This window comes from Gymnodraco acuticeps, unplaced genomic scaffold, assembly GCF_902827175.1.
Source record: "Gymnodraco acuticeps unplaced genomic scaffold, fGymAcu1.1, whole genome shotgun sequence".
Taxonomy (NCBI): Eukaryota; Metazoa; Chordata; class Actinopteri; order Perciformes; family Bathydraconidae; genus Gymnodraco; species Gymnodraco acuticeps.
In genome coordinates this window covers 1,242,389-1,258,600 of record NW_022992149.1, presented here as the reverse complement: position 1 = coordinate 1,258,600, position 16,212 = coordinate 1,242,389, and the positions used below count along the sequence as shown (strand labels likewise).

At 41.2% G+C, this 16,212-nt stretch overlaps 1 protein-coding gene across 1 annotated transcript in view; it reads right to left on the bottom strand.

The window, feature by feature from the left end:
- Nucleotides 1–16,212, bottom strand: part of bard1 (BRCA1 associated RING domain 1) — a 35,925-nt gene that overhangs the window by 6,854 nt on the left and 12,859 nt on the right. The window contains 4 exon segments of the mRNA XM_034204012.1: nt 3,176–3,268; nt 4,370–4,502; nt 5,106–5,229; nt 15,016–15,188. Of these exon segments, the coding sequence (XP_034059903.1) occupies nt 3,176–3,268; nt 4,370–4,502; nt 5,106–5,229; nt 15,016–15,188 (523 nt within the window).

Genomic DNA, 16,212 nt, shown 5'->3' with positions numbered 1-16,212 from the left:
TTTAAATCGCGTACTGAAAGAGACAAGGACACACACACACACACACACACACACACACACACACACACACACACACACACACACACACACACACACACACACACACACACACACACACACACACACACACACACACACACACACACACACACACACACACACACACACACGTGAAGGGCACACCAAGGTGCCAGAAAACTCTTTGACAGCAAGTCTCTTTTCGCTTCCACTAAAGCCGACTTCTTCTGAATGCGTGCTTGTTGACTTGGTTCAAGTATGCCAGGGAGACGGGCTGGGAATAGCAAACATTATTTCCAAGTATTCATCTTGGTATAAATCCAACGAAGGGAAAAAAAAGAGTTACCAATCTTCCTGTCGCAGGTAATATTAAAGCCTTCAGGCCCATTGATTCTGAGATTGCTTCCTCCAGTCACCCTCCCACTCAGTGTGGCTGTCAGACATGTAAGCAGGTGTGCTCACGCCAACAGAAGGCACACACCAATTTACATGAAAATTGCAAGAGGTTTTTTCAGGACATTCCAGGTGTTGCAGAAAATACTATTGCATTAGGGTTCTTATTCCAAAAACAGCCTGATTTCACATGAAAGGTTTCAGAGAAGAGGTTGGTCAAAGGTCAAATGCACACGTGTCCCACTAGTTTGGTGTAAAGGAGGAATTAAGACAGCAGCATATATAGATCTAAACCATATTATAAAATAGTATTATGTTTCCGCTGAAATGTTGGTGCCAAACTGCATATTATCCAACACAATTGCACCAAACTCCTTCCAGAGACAGACATGCAGGTAAAATGTTGTTTGGGATTCAGAAAGAGCACAAACACATAAAGTGTATCCATACTGTTGTGCAGCACATCCAATAGTCCTGTGCTGTGCTCCCAATATAACCTCATAGATGTTCAGGTTGCATTCACACCTGCCTTGTATAGTCCGGTTGCGTTTAGCCGCTTGGTGCGGTTCGTTTGGGTCGGTGTGAACACAATCCGAGACCTCTGAAGTGAACTGAACAACCGGACTCTGGTCCGCTAAAATAGGTGGTCTCGGAGCGCTTGCTTGTGAACTCTGGAGCGGTTCATTGCTGGTGTGAACGCAGTCGGCACCAAAACATAGGAAGCGTAGTATTTACGTGTCACAAGAACGCGGGTGTCTTCAAAATCATTAGCGAAAGAGTCAAGCAGAATGATGTGTTGAACAGTGTCGTGTAAAGTAAAAATCAAACAAAAAACTATAGATAAAAGTCAGAGCCACCTGCCGTCGGTGAAACCCCCTCCTGACTGCAGAACGTCTCATATGTGTTACAATGTTTTTTATCGCACGTTGCTAGAATCTGTTGATATGCTCTCCAGATTGACAACAGCATGCAAATAACCTGCCGATGCTCCATGGCGGAGGCTCCGGTAGAAATTGCCGGGATTTGCATTTTTACCCCCTTAATGTCTGACCAATGGTTGAACAGCATTTCCGAGCACATGACTTGTGTTTAAAGTTTATAGTCCGTTTGAGTTTTGCCCAACGCAAACCGAACCTTCTGAAAAATGAAACGATGTAACAAACTGTGGTCTGGTGCCAGAGAGCGGACTATTAGGTGTGAATGCGACCTTCATTTATCTTATTGCAACAAAAATAACAAACATATCAAATAGAGATGGAAATCCTTAGGCAAGCGCCCTCTTTGAAATACAAATGTGACCTTGTAGGTAGCACACAAAACAAGATTAGCATAAAAAGAGATAAATAATACAACTGTTGAAAATGTAAGCTGGTTATCAAGTAGCTCACTTTGCGGAGTTGTCCAACCTAATTATCTCAGGCATGTGATTGATAGTGTGTGTGTGTGTGTGTGTGTGTGTGTGTGTGTGTTCTAAGGTTTTTTGTTCGTATTTATGACCGTTCTTTCAAGGACCTCTCAAGGGAGAGACCAAATGTTTTTCCAGCAATTAACTTTGCTAAAAACAAACGTTGCCATGTCTGTTGAGGAACACATTTTGGTCTTTGAGCTAATTTAAAATCTGAAAGAGAAAAGTCTCATTTTAAACAATAGAATCTGCAGAATAATTCCATGTCTAAGATGATACACTAGTGTTAGGTACCATAAATACATCTTAATCTTTTCAACTCTTCCACCTATTATAAATGTGTTCTCACAGGAGGATGATGTTTTGATTCATAGACGAATCAAATGCTGCATTTACCGTTTTATGCCAGACAATAAATCACATACTAGTCAGCTGCCCCCCCCCCAAAACATATATAGTTTACCACACAAACCCACGTAAAATGTTGTGTAGTTGTTTTAACAATTTTGCTTTTATATGAACAAGCGAGTTGTATGTGTATGTATTGGTAGCAATTACCCTTTTAATGCCGGTCACTGCCAGGCTTGCCGTGTCGCTGAGCTCATTCTTTATGCTAAGCTACGCTAACCAACAGCTCTGCAGAAGTCTCACAACTAGCATGAGAGGGGGATCAATCTTCTCAGACAATGAGTCAAATAAGCATATTTCCTAAAATGCCAAACTATTCCCAGAAGGCAATACATAAGTAGGTTTGTTAAGTAGTCTACAGTGAGTATGGAAAATAAATTAACAACTGACATTTGTGCTCCTTTGTCTAATGATAAAATACATTATAAATAACCAAGGCACTTCAAAAACACTTCAAACTGTTACCAACAGTGAAAAATGCTTGAATAAAAGCTCAAAAAGGTTGAATTGAGCCAGACGTTTACCCAAAGTCACGATGTCATTGACTCATGGCGTGTGATCGTGGGCTGCAGTGAGTGAAGAGAATGTTAAAACCATGTGCTCTTAATGAATCAGGAGCTGATATCCAAACATAATTGTCAGTCATGGACATGGTGAATTCGAATCTCTCCGTTAATGTAGGAGAGAATGAGTTACTGAACATTATTTAGAGTTACATTTCTGTTTTGACGAATATGAAGATCAGTACATGAATACAATAATCCAAAGTCTGGGCTCAACTCTTTCATCAGAGTTTAAAGGAGAGCGACAGGCCAATCTGAGTCCACATTAAGGATATGTTGGATGAAATCAGCTGCTGTGTCACTGCGGTAGGAAGTCACACAGGTGCCAACTGGAACGTTGTTACACATGACATCCAAAAATAGCCTCTCCATCTCTCTCTATACTCACAGCTGCATTTGACAACCCAGCAGCCAGCAAGAAGACCCATGAGGCTGGAGCTGGTGGTGGGCATGTGTCCTTCTGGCACCACGACATGGCTCACTGGAGGAAGACACAAACACACAACAGCCAAATCTATAAAAAGGTGCAAATAAGTTGTGCTACACAGGATGGTTCCTGCTGCTGTCCTCCAAGATTTGAGGCTAAACAGAGTGTGTATGCATGTTATTAGTGCACATTACATGAGCTAGATAGATCAAGTGCGCCAAGATTAAACATTTATAACATTACTAAGTGCCTTAATTTGAAATTCCGTCTATATTTTAGACATTGAGTGGAAAGCAATTCAAGGCGACAAAAGGCCATGCCACGGCTTCTTTCAAAAGATGCTTTAGACGATAATTATAGCTTAATTAAAATGTAAGCACAAGCTCATTGGCTCTTATTCAACAAGTGAGTAGGGTTGACAAGTACAACATGAGCATAATTATTTCTCCAGGGCAAATCCATATTGCATTGCTCATTGACCGAGGATTTGTATCCTCAAGTTCAAAATGTGGATAAAGACACATTTTCTGGAAGCACAAACGTTCCCCCCTACGGTCAGAGGAGGGAGAGTTGTGAGACACACTTCTGTTTTTCATTAGTGCTTATTCATCACTCTGGCGGTACCTCCAAACATTTTATGAGGGATGATTTCAATTACTTTTGCTCTGTGGTGTTCTGCCAGCCATTACAATGCAACAGTGAAGGAGCTGCTGCATCACAATGATGTATTCAGCTCTAAAAGCACTTGTTAGTTACTGTTGAACCTTCATGAGCGATAATTCTAGAGGTTACAATACAAGAGCTGTGTGTAAAGTGAGGCCTGTAAAGCTTGCCTTGTAGCAAGAGAATCAGTCAGATAAAAATCCCATCTCTTTGGTGGTTCAAGTTCGGCATATCATCTTCACAACAAACATCATGACCAGGGGAAGACATTACCCCATGAATACAAACTCCTTTGGTACTCGAGACTGCAATTTACCCATAATACATCCTTCAGTTGAACAGGGCATCCCGAGTGAATGGCAGTGTTGCGGGGAGCCCATGTGTCTCAAAAACATATCAAAAAGCAATCGTGTGTGATGTTATTTTAAAAAGGTGTCCCCCAGGAGCATTGAGGACGTTTAAGGAGGGGTTTCTGTACCGAACAAACATTACCTGAGCCAGAGAAGGTGTTGGCCATCCTCCCTTCCAGTAACTCTCCCAGTTTGGCCACTTGGAGCTGTTCTGCCTGTGACAGCTTAGAGGTCAGAAACACGGCCATTTCATTCCTCCTCACAGAATCGCTCACCTGAGAGAGGACACGGTTAGTTAAACAATCTTGACCTATAATGCTTGTGTAATAGAACTCTAGGGTTAAAAGTAAGTGACATCATTCTCCAAATCGGCAACTTGATTTTACTTTAGATTTTAAGGTCACAATTTGATTCACTTCTTCGATTTTAACATTTATTTTCCAGCACTGATGCCACATCCATCGTTCGATTCTGCATGTTGTGATCAACGGATTTTGTGTTTTTATGCCCTGACAACTGTTGTTTTGTTTTAAAAATATAGATTGCAAGCTAATATATCCACTAAATACTTTTGGGAATGTACAACACTAAGGCCAAATAGTCAACTTTAAGTTATTTATTTAAAATGTAACTTATTCCCCACCGTTGACTTTAATTGCGAGCTACCGGTAAATTGTTGTTTATTTTGTGAGGAGCGAAAGGTTAGGAGAGAAAAAAAAGACCAAAAAGGGAATTGCAAACCCTGCTTTGGATTCTAATGATGAAAATCAAAAGCTCATTTTGTTCGATATTCAATTTAGAAATAAGATTGTGACAACCTTATTTAAGAGTTGAAATGGAATTAAGATAAACATAACCACATCTCCAGGTGGACTCACCATAGAGAGAGCAGAGGGGCTGAGAGATGTCTTTGCACATTGGTTCCCTTCTGAGGCTTCCTGGAAAATCTCCAGCATCTCTGGACTCGCTGCGTAATCTGCGGGCCGCTTTCCACACTGATTACTGTGAAGAAGAACATTACAAAGTTATTACGTCAGTGTCTCGCAGGACGCATACACTTGTTGATTTATGCATTTGCGGCAACACATACCATCTGGTGAACAATACATTGTAGCATTACATTGCAGAAATATTTAATTTACTTGATTTGTTAACCACAATTTACATCAGCACACACTTAGAGCATGTGGGTTTTGTAGTGTAGCTGCACATATGTTGTATGGTAATTACTCATGGCAGCTGTGATAAGCCACGGTAGTTTTCCTCTTCAAATTGTTAGTGGTTTTCAAATGTGTGGGTACTTTATCTAATATCAAAAGATACTGTAGGTCCAGTGAATCTGCATAACATAAGGATATGATACTGTTGATAAAACGTAATGCCATTTCCTTAAACACAGAAAATATCCGTTAATTAACATGAACTGTTTGAACTGATGGACAACATTACAGTTCAAACAATTAGAAATGTATGAATGTACAATGTGAAATTATACCACAAGCTATATTGAATGATGGTATAGAAAAAATGTCAACTGGACCAGATTAAAATAAAATATAATAGGAGGGTTCTTTTTTTAGGTTTTATCGACTCAGGCCTTATTTCTTGGGGAGGTTGTTTCAGAGTCTTGGGGCACTGACAGCAAACCCTCATATGTTAACAACTTTGGATTCTAGAAGCAACAAAATAGTCTCTGCGAAAAAATCTCAAACATTGTTTTTACACAAAATATTGAAAATACAATGCCTTTAACCACATAATAATCTGCCACAGCACACTTCTCTGAGCATGTTCATTTTCAAATGCCATCCACATGTTCCTGTCTCTTGGTAACAACAAATATACTTACATGCTTTGCTGCTAAATCAATTAACTAACTATAGTTATTATTAGAACCAAAATGATATTGCTGTCCTGAGTGATTCACAATTTTACAAATCTTTCAGAGACACTAACACAGCATCAATGTTATCTTGCGATAGCTTTTAAAGCATAGTCTTGTCCAACAAGCTAAACATTTCCTCGTATCATTTCATCACTTCAACCATTGGAACATTTAGGTTCTTTTTTTATAAATCACTGGCCAAGCAGGACACAAAAAATAAAATCAATATTTGCCATTCCAGAGCTCTAAGGAAAGCACTTTGGTGATGTCACACTCCGCTTGTTCTATGAAACTGTGCACCCATGTGTGGTATTCACTTGTTTGAGCGTAATTGTTTGATATGAGGGCGACCTGAAATCTGTGTTCTTCTTCACTCCTATGTCATGTGACCAACCAATACAGACCCATAGCATGCAAAAAAACAACTCATGACTGCATAACCCCTAATTTCCACCTGGTCTGTCTGCGTCGCGTTACGGCCGCGCCGTTCGCAAAGATCGCGGCCACTCTAGTCAATGGGTGCTATTCCACCACACGCGGCGCGTTACGGCTCAGAGGCGTCCCAGAAGCGTCTCGGCGCAGGGCAACTCTAAAATTAGGATGACTCCTATTTTTTTACGCGACGCAGCCGTAAGGTAATGTCGGGCAGGCAGGAAGTGGAACGTACAGAGCACATTTATATACACACACAAACTAATTTTGCAGACCCTATCCCTCCGTAGTCTTTCAAGTAGGAGGAGAAATGCCAGCGTTCTCCTCCGGTTTACAGCAGACCCGGCGCCAGAACAAATCTAAAGGGAGGGCATATGATTTTCACATTATTTTGGCCAACTCTGCATCTTTGTGCAGCGTATACTCAGCGATAGGAAGAGCCCACTGCCTGACTCGGACATGCTGTGGAGTGAATCGTGGTCACCTCTGAGAGGGAGTTGGTTCACAGCTAAAAAAGCTATAATATCAACGACAGCTGACACGTAATAACGGTTCCGTGCCAGCTGATCTGCACCAAAGTACTAATTTCCTTATTTGTTTCCTCACGTATCTGTCTCTATTGTACCTGTTGATGTGCTGCAAGGTAGCGTCTGTAGTGGAGGCACCGGCACGGAGGAGGAGGAGGATGCTGGCGGGTGTGGTACAGGGTGTGGTAGGGCACAAGGAGTTGTGCCTCGGAGGACAGCGTTGGTGGCGGCCACCTTGATGAGTCAAGGATTGGGCTCGCTAACTCAGCCCCGGGGTTTGCCGAGGTCAAGCTTGTGACATTAAGGCGTGCTGCTGCAACGGCAGGTGCAGGGTCGCCAGCAGCACCATCGGCTGCAGTTCTTTCATCGCTATTTCGTTTTAATAAATCCTTAGACCTTTTGAGCCAATTTCTGATGTCCATTTTGTCATTCAAACAGAAATGGGAGTCTACAGAATGCACAATAAACAAATCCAGAATAGGCAGCAGAGTGTGACGCTGTGATTGGTCTAAATGTGGACGAATCACAACAGACACATTTGACGTAGACTGCGATTTTTTTTTTTTTTTTACTATCTGACATCATGGAATAAAAGTTCAGTTTATTTATAATAAAAAAAATATTTAATTTTTTTTTTATATATAAATAATAAAAAACGTGTTTATTGGGGGAGCACCGGGCATGGTTTACAGGCACCGTGTAAATTATATATAGAATAATTATGATGATGAATGCATTTTTTTCCCACTAAAATACAGCAACACATCTTTGATTCATGTCGTTTATAACTGGAATATTATTATTATTATTATCTTTGTCTGTACAAAGTAGCCTGTCCAGGAAATATGCCCAAAACAACAAAAACTGCGAGCCGGCAGGCAAGACGCTCCGCTTCTGAAATGCTTCTGAAACGCGCCCGGTGGGTTATGGCGCTAGAGGAGGTCGGACCAAAACCGTGGCGCAGACGGACCCGGTGGAAACTGGGCGTAACACTACTGACGAGTGCTGACTTTTTAAAGCCTTCTCAATTAAATACATGTATCTGGTGAGAAGCACATTTCCTTTATTGATTTAGTATAGCCATTTAACTGTGATGCACAATATCCCCTCAGTATAAAGTGTGTGTAATGGAGGCTCATAAGCATTATCATGAAAGCAGCATTATGCAAGAGACTCAAAGAGAGGAAACTGCAACTATCCCCAGGTTACAAAAGATACAATAAAGAAACTTTAAAGAATGTGTCTTTAAGTTTAAAAGAGCGGCATGAGACAAGACTGAGGTCACCTTGAGCTAAGAGGGAGAGGAGGAGAAAAGAATGAAGAAAAGCCGACAGAGGAAGAGAGGAGACTGAGAGGAGATCCAAGCCCAGCAGGTCTTCTCTAAAAGATTAGGCGTCAGCAAAGATAACACCTGGGGGACAATTAATAGGTCCACTGGTCCATAACATATTTCATTTGGATTCATACCCCTAACCCGATACACACACAAACAAACATAAAATGTCCCCGACACTTATACATATGCACACTCGCAAGCTGGTTCGTGCAGCCGCACGCGAGAAGAATATCTGGAGAAAAATAATAAAGCGTGGAAAATTGTGCTGGAGGTAAAATCATAAACACTCTCCCACAAGCCTCGGCATTAAGTACACAAGTGGGAGGAAGGCGGTGGAGGTAGAGGATACCCACTCAAAGCATGACTCTTATACTAAACGGGAGGAGGACATTTAAATATTAATTTCAGGCTGAACACAAATACACAGTTCAGTGAAACAATAGCAGAAACATCTGAACGCCAATACTGATTATTCTTCCATACCTGCTACTGTATGTGATCTATAGGCTAAGGCTTTGAACATATTTCCCTTTATCTATATGGATTTTATTATATTAAAATCTACATTTCTGTTTCAAATGCACCGGTCGTTAAAGAGAAGCTATTAGCTATTATTAAGATTGTATGACTTTTATGAGCTCATGCACACCCAACAGCCGACAAAGCTTTTGCACTGTGTCCGCTCAGCAGTGTGTCTTGAAAGAAGTCATATATCTAATGACGGAAAGGCGTCGGGAGCAACTGATGAGGCAGAGGGCGAGGCCTGAATGCATTTTTAATCAAAAGGTTCATTAGTTACATTTCCTTCTTAAACAATCCACTCTGAATGTGTCCTGACGGTTGGATCAGCTGGGTGTTACAGTTTATATCCTGTGATGCAGAGGATGACTCACCCAACGCCTCCATTTAACCCTGTAACAGCACTGTGTATTGTAATTGTTATGCACAGGCCTTTCTATGATGGCCAAATGAAAAATCACAAATAATCAAGAGTAGGCTTTGGTTCATGCTTTCTAGAAATACCCACACACATTGTCATTCGAGCAGGAAATAGCCATCCATAACATAATGTCTGGATCAAAGTAGACTGTCTATTTAGATGTTAGAAGCCTGTCACACATACTGTAATCAGTATTGTATGTAGTGATGGAAATCCGTTAGCTAATTGCCAATCGCAGTAAACATTCATTGCTAACTTTTGGAGACTGTCATTGCTTGTTTATCGTTTGACTGTGTGCAGTATAATTAAACCGATCCAGTGTATTGGCGTGCCAGTGCGAGGCACACAGGTGATGTTAATTAACGTCTGTATGGATTCAGTGCTTCAGGCTTTGAATGGTCATTAGTACCGAACCAATTGAAATATGGCTTGTTAGTTCATTTTCATGTCGTACTGCACTTAGAATAACCAAATGGTGACAATCTTAAAACCTATAGTGTGTGGGGCAAACAAAACAAAAACAGTAATAAATGAAAAACAATACTAATTTCAGCATTGTCCTTTGAGTTTGTGAACAAATGCTACCAGCTAACATCTTGCAGACCTCTCCCTGGCTGTCCTAATGTGCTGCATTGATGTTGATGTTAATGCTTAAAGGACTGAGACTCATGGTCCGGAGCCCTGCTGTGCATGCTGAGCAGCTTCTTAGAAAATGCTTACACCTGTTGTTTTGGAGATAGCAGGTAATCGTGGACTGTTAAAAACACATTAGGATTCACTTAAAGAGCCTGTGACACGGGTTTCCCCCATCATCCAAACCCATCAATTTGAGTAAATATTGTCCGCTTGAAACCCGTTACTGAACTGATTTTGGATATTTGTACTTTGATAACCATTAATCTGCCCTTCAATGTTGACAATTTTCTGGATCTTCTCGGGGATTCTTCAAGTCCCGCCAAATTATGTGTGACGTCATTACGGGCACAGCGCTCCAGCTGCACCGTTCCGGATCCCCAGCATCTGCATGTAAACGCACGATGGCGCACACAGCAGCAAGCTCAGACAGCGATGACCGTTTAATTTTGAACGTGTGAGAGCTCATATGAGGCTGAAGGATCGGTTTATGTTGTATCTGTTAGAAGTTTAGGAATTAGGTGCGTCAATATGGGCGATAATACGGTCATGTAGCCAATGGTGGAATGGGACTAAAAAATCATCCCGAGACTCTCGACCGGCCCACTTCGGTACCGCTAGTAAATTGTCAACAGGGGGAGTAGGGGATGTGCTAGTGACTTATCCGACCGGCCCACTTCGGTACCGGCCCATCAGGATTCGTCCCGATGGCCAGTCCGCTACTGCACCCAGCCCAGCCCACGTAAACTGTCAACGGGGGGAGCCTCGCTGCGGGGAAACGGTGGACCTAGTGTCCCGATCGGAGTGGGAATAATAATAATAATAATAATAATAATAATAATAATAATAATAATCCGTGCATTTTATCCATTAATTTCCCCAACATTGTGGTAAAAAAAACACACATTTAATCCATGTTGGTGTACTACAACTACAAAAAGCATCGGTTTGTTTTCTCATCAGGAAATGCAGACCGGCACAAACAAACGATTTTTTAAATCATCATCCTCACGATCATTTAATGTATCATATGTTCGCCGAATTGACATGAAAGCACTAATACATGTAGTTTCATCCACTTGAGTTTACAACTACAAAAGTAATCGATTTGTTTTTATATCACATCCTACGGGAGGAAATTCAGTAGCTCTCACTACCGATTTTTAATCCTAATGTAATCATCATCTTCACCACGATCATTTATGTTTATGTTCGCCGAATTGACATGAAAGCACTGACAAATATGAATATACTGTAGTCAACTTCATTAAAACGTTATTAACGTGCCTAAACTCAGTAATTCACCATTTCTACGCATGACAACACACTTTGTCCGTGTTTGGCTCTCTCGCCGCACAGTGAAGCGTTCCCGCATTGACGTCACTTCCGGCTTCCCCCAAAACTTCAAAATGAGTCGAAGGAATTTCCCCGCGATGTTCGAAGTTATTGATATTTAACGGAACAGTATCGCAACTTCTTTTTTAAACTAACGGTTCGAGATGACTAGTAGCCCAATATTTCATTGCACAACAGTTGTTGGGATGCTGTCACAGGCTCTTTAAGACTTCCGTCTGAACTTTATAACCAGGGGTGCACATAACTTTTTTGCCCTGGTTCTCAAAGGAGCACCTGGAGATGTTGCTTGGTGCTCATCCTTAAAATGAAATAAACCGTAACTTTTGAGGGGGTCTTGACTTTATTTGCCAGACACACGGTACTGAACACACATGCAGAGGTGAACACAGAACACACATGCAGAGGTGAACACAAGACAACATTAGCACGACTACAAGCTGTCATCACTACCCTCCTGACTGTTCTCCTCACTGTCTTCCTCTCTGTCTTCCTCTCTGTTCTCCTGACTGTTCTCCTCACTGTCTTCCTCTCTGTCTTCCTCTCTGTTCTCCTGACTGTTCTCCTCACTGTCTTCCTCTCTGTCAGACATGGTAGCTGATGATGTAGGCCTACTACTTTCTCTCTGGTTGAGTCTGTGATTAGCTGCTTGCATCCACAAGTCAACAGCTGGTTTTGGGTCGAAAGTCTCTGTTGTCATCTTAGACAAGTGGATGTAATCAAATAAGTATGTGAACATAACCAATAACCTACCATAGCCAATAACAAATGAATGTAACTTATTTTATTTGTGTTGTTCATACATATCTTATTTTACCTTAACATTTATTTATGCTTTTTTTTTATCTCTCCAGTTTTAAAGGATATTTTTGGTTACTGTCCTATAGTATACATTGGAATGATTTCACACCTGTTTATCCCAATAATTATAAAGGAGTGCCTTGGAAATATGTGTTTACATAAATTGTGATCAAAACGTTTGAACTTAGACTAAAGTGAACTATCTAAACACTCCTTACCTCACTGAGCTGTAGTATCAGCCTCTCAGTCTGACTGGAGAGGACTCTCCCTCCACATTATTGTAGAAACATCTTCTTCTTATATCCGTTAGAGCAGCTAGCACGGCACCAGATTCTAATAACAACAGCGCCGGAACCGCTGCACCCTCCCTCGCTCCCACACTCACTCGCACTTTGGCTGTGAGCTGCGGGCGCCAGATAAGCCAACATCCCCCATTTTCATCACTTACAGCGCCCATCGTACAGGGCAAATGAAAGGTGGAACCGGGGTGAAAAGGGTGTTACATTTACTTAATTATGAATGTTGTTACATCAAAGCCGAAAATTAGGATGAGCCCCAACAGTCAAAAAAGTTTTTTTCCCTCCCAGAACTGCCAGCGCAGCGCCTCCACAGATCTGGCGCCTGAGGCGAACATCTATAGCGCCAGTGCTACGGGCCGGCCCTGAGTTCATATGCAACTCGCAAATATCTTTCTCTCTTTCAATGTTGGTGCGCAAATACGCCTTTTTTCAAATGACCCGGTGCTCTTTTTTTGGCGGAGGTGCGCATGTTTGAGGACAATAAATATATGCAGTCCAACAATTCAAATCTAAAATGTGCATACACAAATATCGAAGAGCAACAATGAAAATCTGCAAAACCTGTATTTCCAAAAACTCTGAGCTGCGTGCCAATCATTCCATTTGGGATTGCATTGGCAGATGTCTATTGTGTGTGTGTGTGTGTGTGTGTGTGTGTGTGTGTGTGTGTGTGTGTGTGTGTGTGTGTGTGTGTGTGTGTGTGTGTGTGTGTGTGAGGCTTGAGGCAAGGATTGCATATGTATTGCAATGCCCTAACACTGCAATGCAAAATAAAGGCAAACGAGTAACAAGTTAGAGAGTTAAGAAATCTAAGACCTGGTGAACCGTCGAAGTAAAACACAAAGAAACGAAGAAGGGACAAGACAGAGGATGATTGGTACGCAATAGATGCAAAAAGAGCACTTACTGACCAACATGGCCGCCCTGATCATCTAATCTATTGATCGCATTTATTAACCAGCATCCTCTCCCTCATTATCGATATTGTGCTACCCCACCTCCGCAGGCAGGAAACGCTGATACAGCATTAACTGATTGACCAACGACTTATCCGCGTCATTCGATTTCCTTAGCTCCATCCACCTACGCACTGCCCTAGCACATGCCTGTCCTTGATAATAAAGAGCTGAATGCTTGGTACACTGACGGGAAAACAGGCACTTGAAGATTTATTTAAGACGGGGAGAATACGCACTGGTCCGGAATAACAAAAGAGCCTTTACGATGTGATGCAAGGTAATACAATAGGGGTGCAATAGATATGAAACTACATCAAGTGTTTAGTCTTTGTTGGGATTTCTGCTCAAGTCGTCAAACTCAGTTTAAAGGTTTTATATTCTGTCCACCTCATTTATTTATATGTGACAAATGATTGGCATCCAATACATCAAACAAACGTTTTCACCTGTAACGGAGGTGATCTCTGGGGCCATAGATCTCGGCCTCTGTAGCTTCATTGGAGGCAAAGTGTATGTAGTTTGTGCATCTGTCTGTGTTTTAATTGGTCTGTCTCTGTTTCCTGGTTTTATGTTGAAAAGTGTTCCCCTATCCCCATGTCTGTTGCTGATAGTGTGCACCTGGTGCCCTGAGTTGTCTCCTCCCCCCTCACCTGTGTCCTGTTGGTTTGATTAGTGTGGGTGTGTATTTAGGCTCTGTTGCCCTGTCTGTTTGGGGGCTGGTAGTGTGGTGGCTGGTGAGTGTGCGCACAGGAGCAGCAGATTGAGGCTGTGTCATATCATTTGTGTATGAGTTAATAAATTCCCACACCGGGTTGTATTTTTGGACTTTCTGCCACTGCCTCCTTGCTTGGTCGGGCCGCTCAATTGTCAGCTTCACATCACCCAACAATAATTTAAACTTTTACCAATTCTCTTAAAGGAAGTATTTCATGCAATATTGTTGTACTGGATTCAGGGTTGTTTGTTTGTCTGTTGCAATAGCCTCTTCAAATATAATAAAATGGTATTTTCATGAAATAAGTTTTGATACAAAATGAATAACCTCAAATGCTAATTTTCAGGTTCATATTTGTATATTTACATGCTTTAAATGTTAAAAATATATACTTTGTTTTTTCTCATACTGCCAGTGCTGAAGCACCTCTTTTCACCCTCTGTCTGAAACCAGAGCCCAGTCTGCTCTGATTGGTTAGCTGGCAGGCTCTGTTGTGATTGGTCAACTGCTTAGAGTTGTCCCACATCTTAGCCTATAACGTGCAATGTGTTGGACTGCCAGCTAATAGAAGGTTGATTGTGATATAGCCATGTTATGTTACATAAGTAAACAAAGGAGTCTAATCGAGGCCACACACTTCGAGGCCACACACTTCGAGGCCACACACTTCGAGGCAAGTATTAGTTTAAAGGCTCCATTTGTAAAATATCAAATCGAAAATCTTGTTTTTAGGTCTGACTCTCATCTGACCTGAAACACTCAAACGTTCTTACAAATGACTGTCTGGGATCATTGATAGGGACAACTCAAAGGCCGGTGCAAAGCAAAACACGCCATCTGTGTGAATCGTTTTACATGAGGACCCACTAAACTCCTGGTATAAGAAAACAACCCTTGAGGTGACTCACAGTACGTTCTGCGAGGCGCCTTGCTGCAGCAGCAGTTTGACGATGGCTGGGTGTCGGTTCCTCACAGCATCGTGGAGTGGAGAGTCATTTTTGTAGCCGGGAGTATTCAACAAGGCCCCCCCTGAGACCAACACCTCCACAACCGGCAGGTGACCCAGGTTACACGCCTCATGCTGGAACAAAGAGTAGAAATGCTCAGAAGTCATCCTGCTGTGCTTTCAAAGAGTTTGAATCGTTTAAATACAGACATGAGCTTGAATCTTTTTATGGGAATATTTTAGACGGGGTTTGCAGTTCTTTCATGGGGTATTTTGAAAATATATCAGATGTTACAGCTCAATCACACTTCAATCGTTTTGTAGAATTCAACTCATAAAGAGAAAACTTTCTAAGAAGCAAACTTCAATAATATCCTGACCTGCAGTTCTAAAATTAACATGAAAGAGAGAAGCCGCTTAGTAAAAGTGAATGTTTTAAAAGGTTATGTTTGCTACATGAACTTGAAGGAAGTAGCAAACTAAAAGAGGTTTTTTTTTTTTCCAGTAATAACATTGAAGCCATTTAAGCAACTGTACTGTATTCAAGTCTCGGAAGTTTTTTAAACTTTGAAATCCTAACATTAGCTGAGCCGTAAACCACATCACGAAAAAGTATTATGGAAGTGCAGGGGTGGAAGAAAATGTTAATTAGAAAGGTCTAAAAGGGAAAATAATCATTAATAAATAGAGGTATTTAGCAACAACATTTTGCATTACAACTTAGCATGTTGGTTTACTGGAGAAGATAAATAACAAATGTAAATGTAAGGCAGAATGAAAAGCTGCACTAAATGGGCCTTTGTGTGGGAAATTTCGCTATTAGAGTCTAACAATCCATGAGGTACCTGCATGTAAAAAGCGTTGTTAAGTGTTATTCTCAATAAACGCCATGAATCTCTTTTCAAAAAGGAAAAATAAGAACCCACCAGGGTCGAAATGTTAATTACAAATATCACTATTTATGTGACTGAGGTTTTCCAGACAACAAGGCAAGGCAAGGCAAGTTTATTTATATAGAACTTTTCAACACAAGAAAATTCAAAGTGCTTTACAAAAAATGAAAGAGATTAAGAAAATGGCATTTAAAATCAGTCATTAAAAAGAAAAGCTAATAAAATAAACATTAAAAGAAAAAATACATGGATAAAAGTTACAGTGC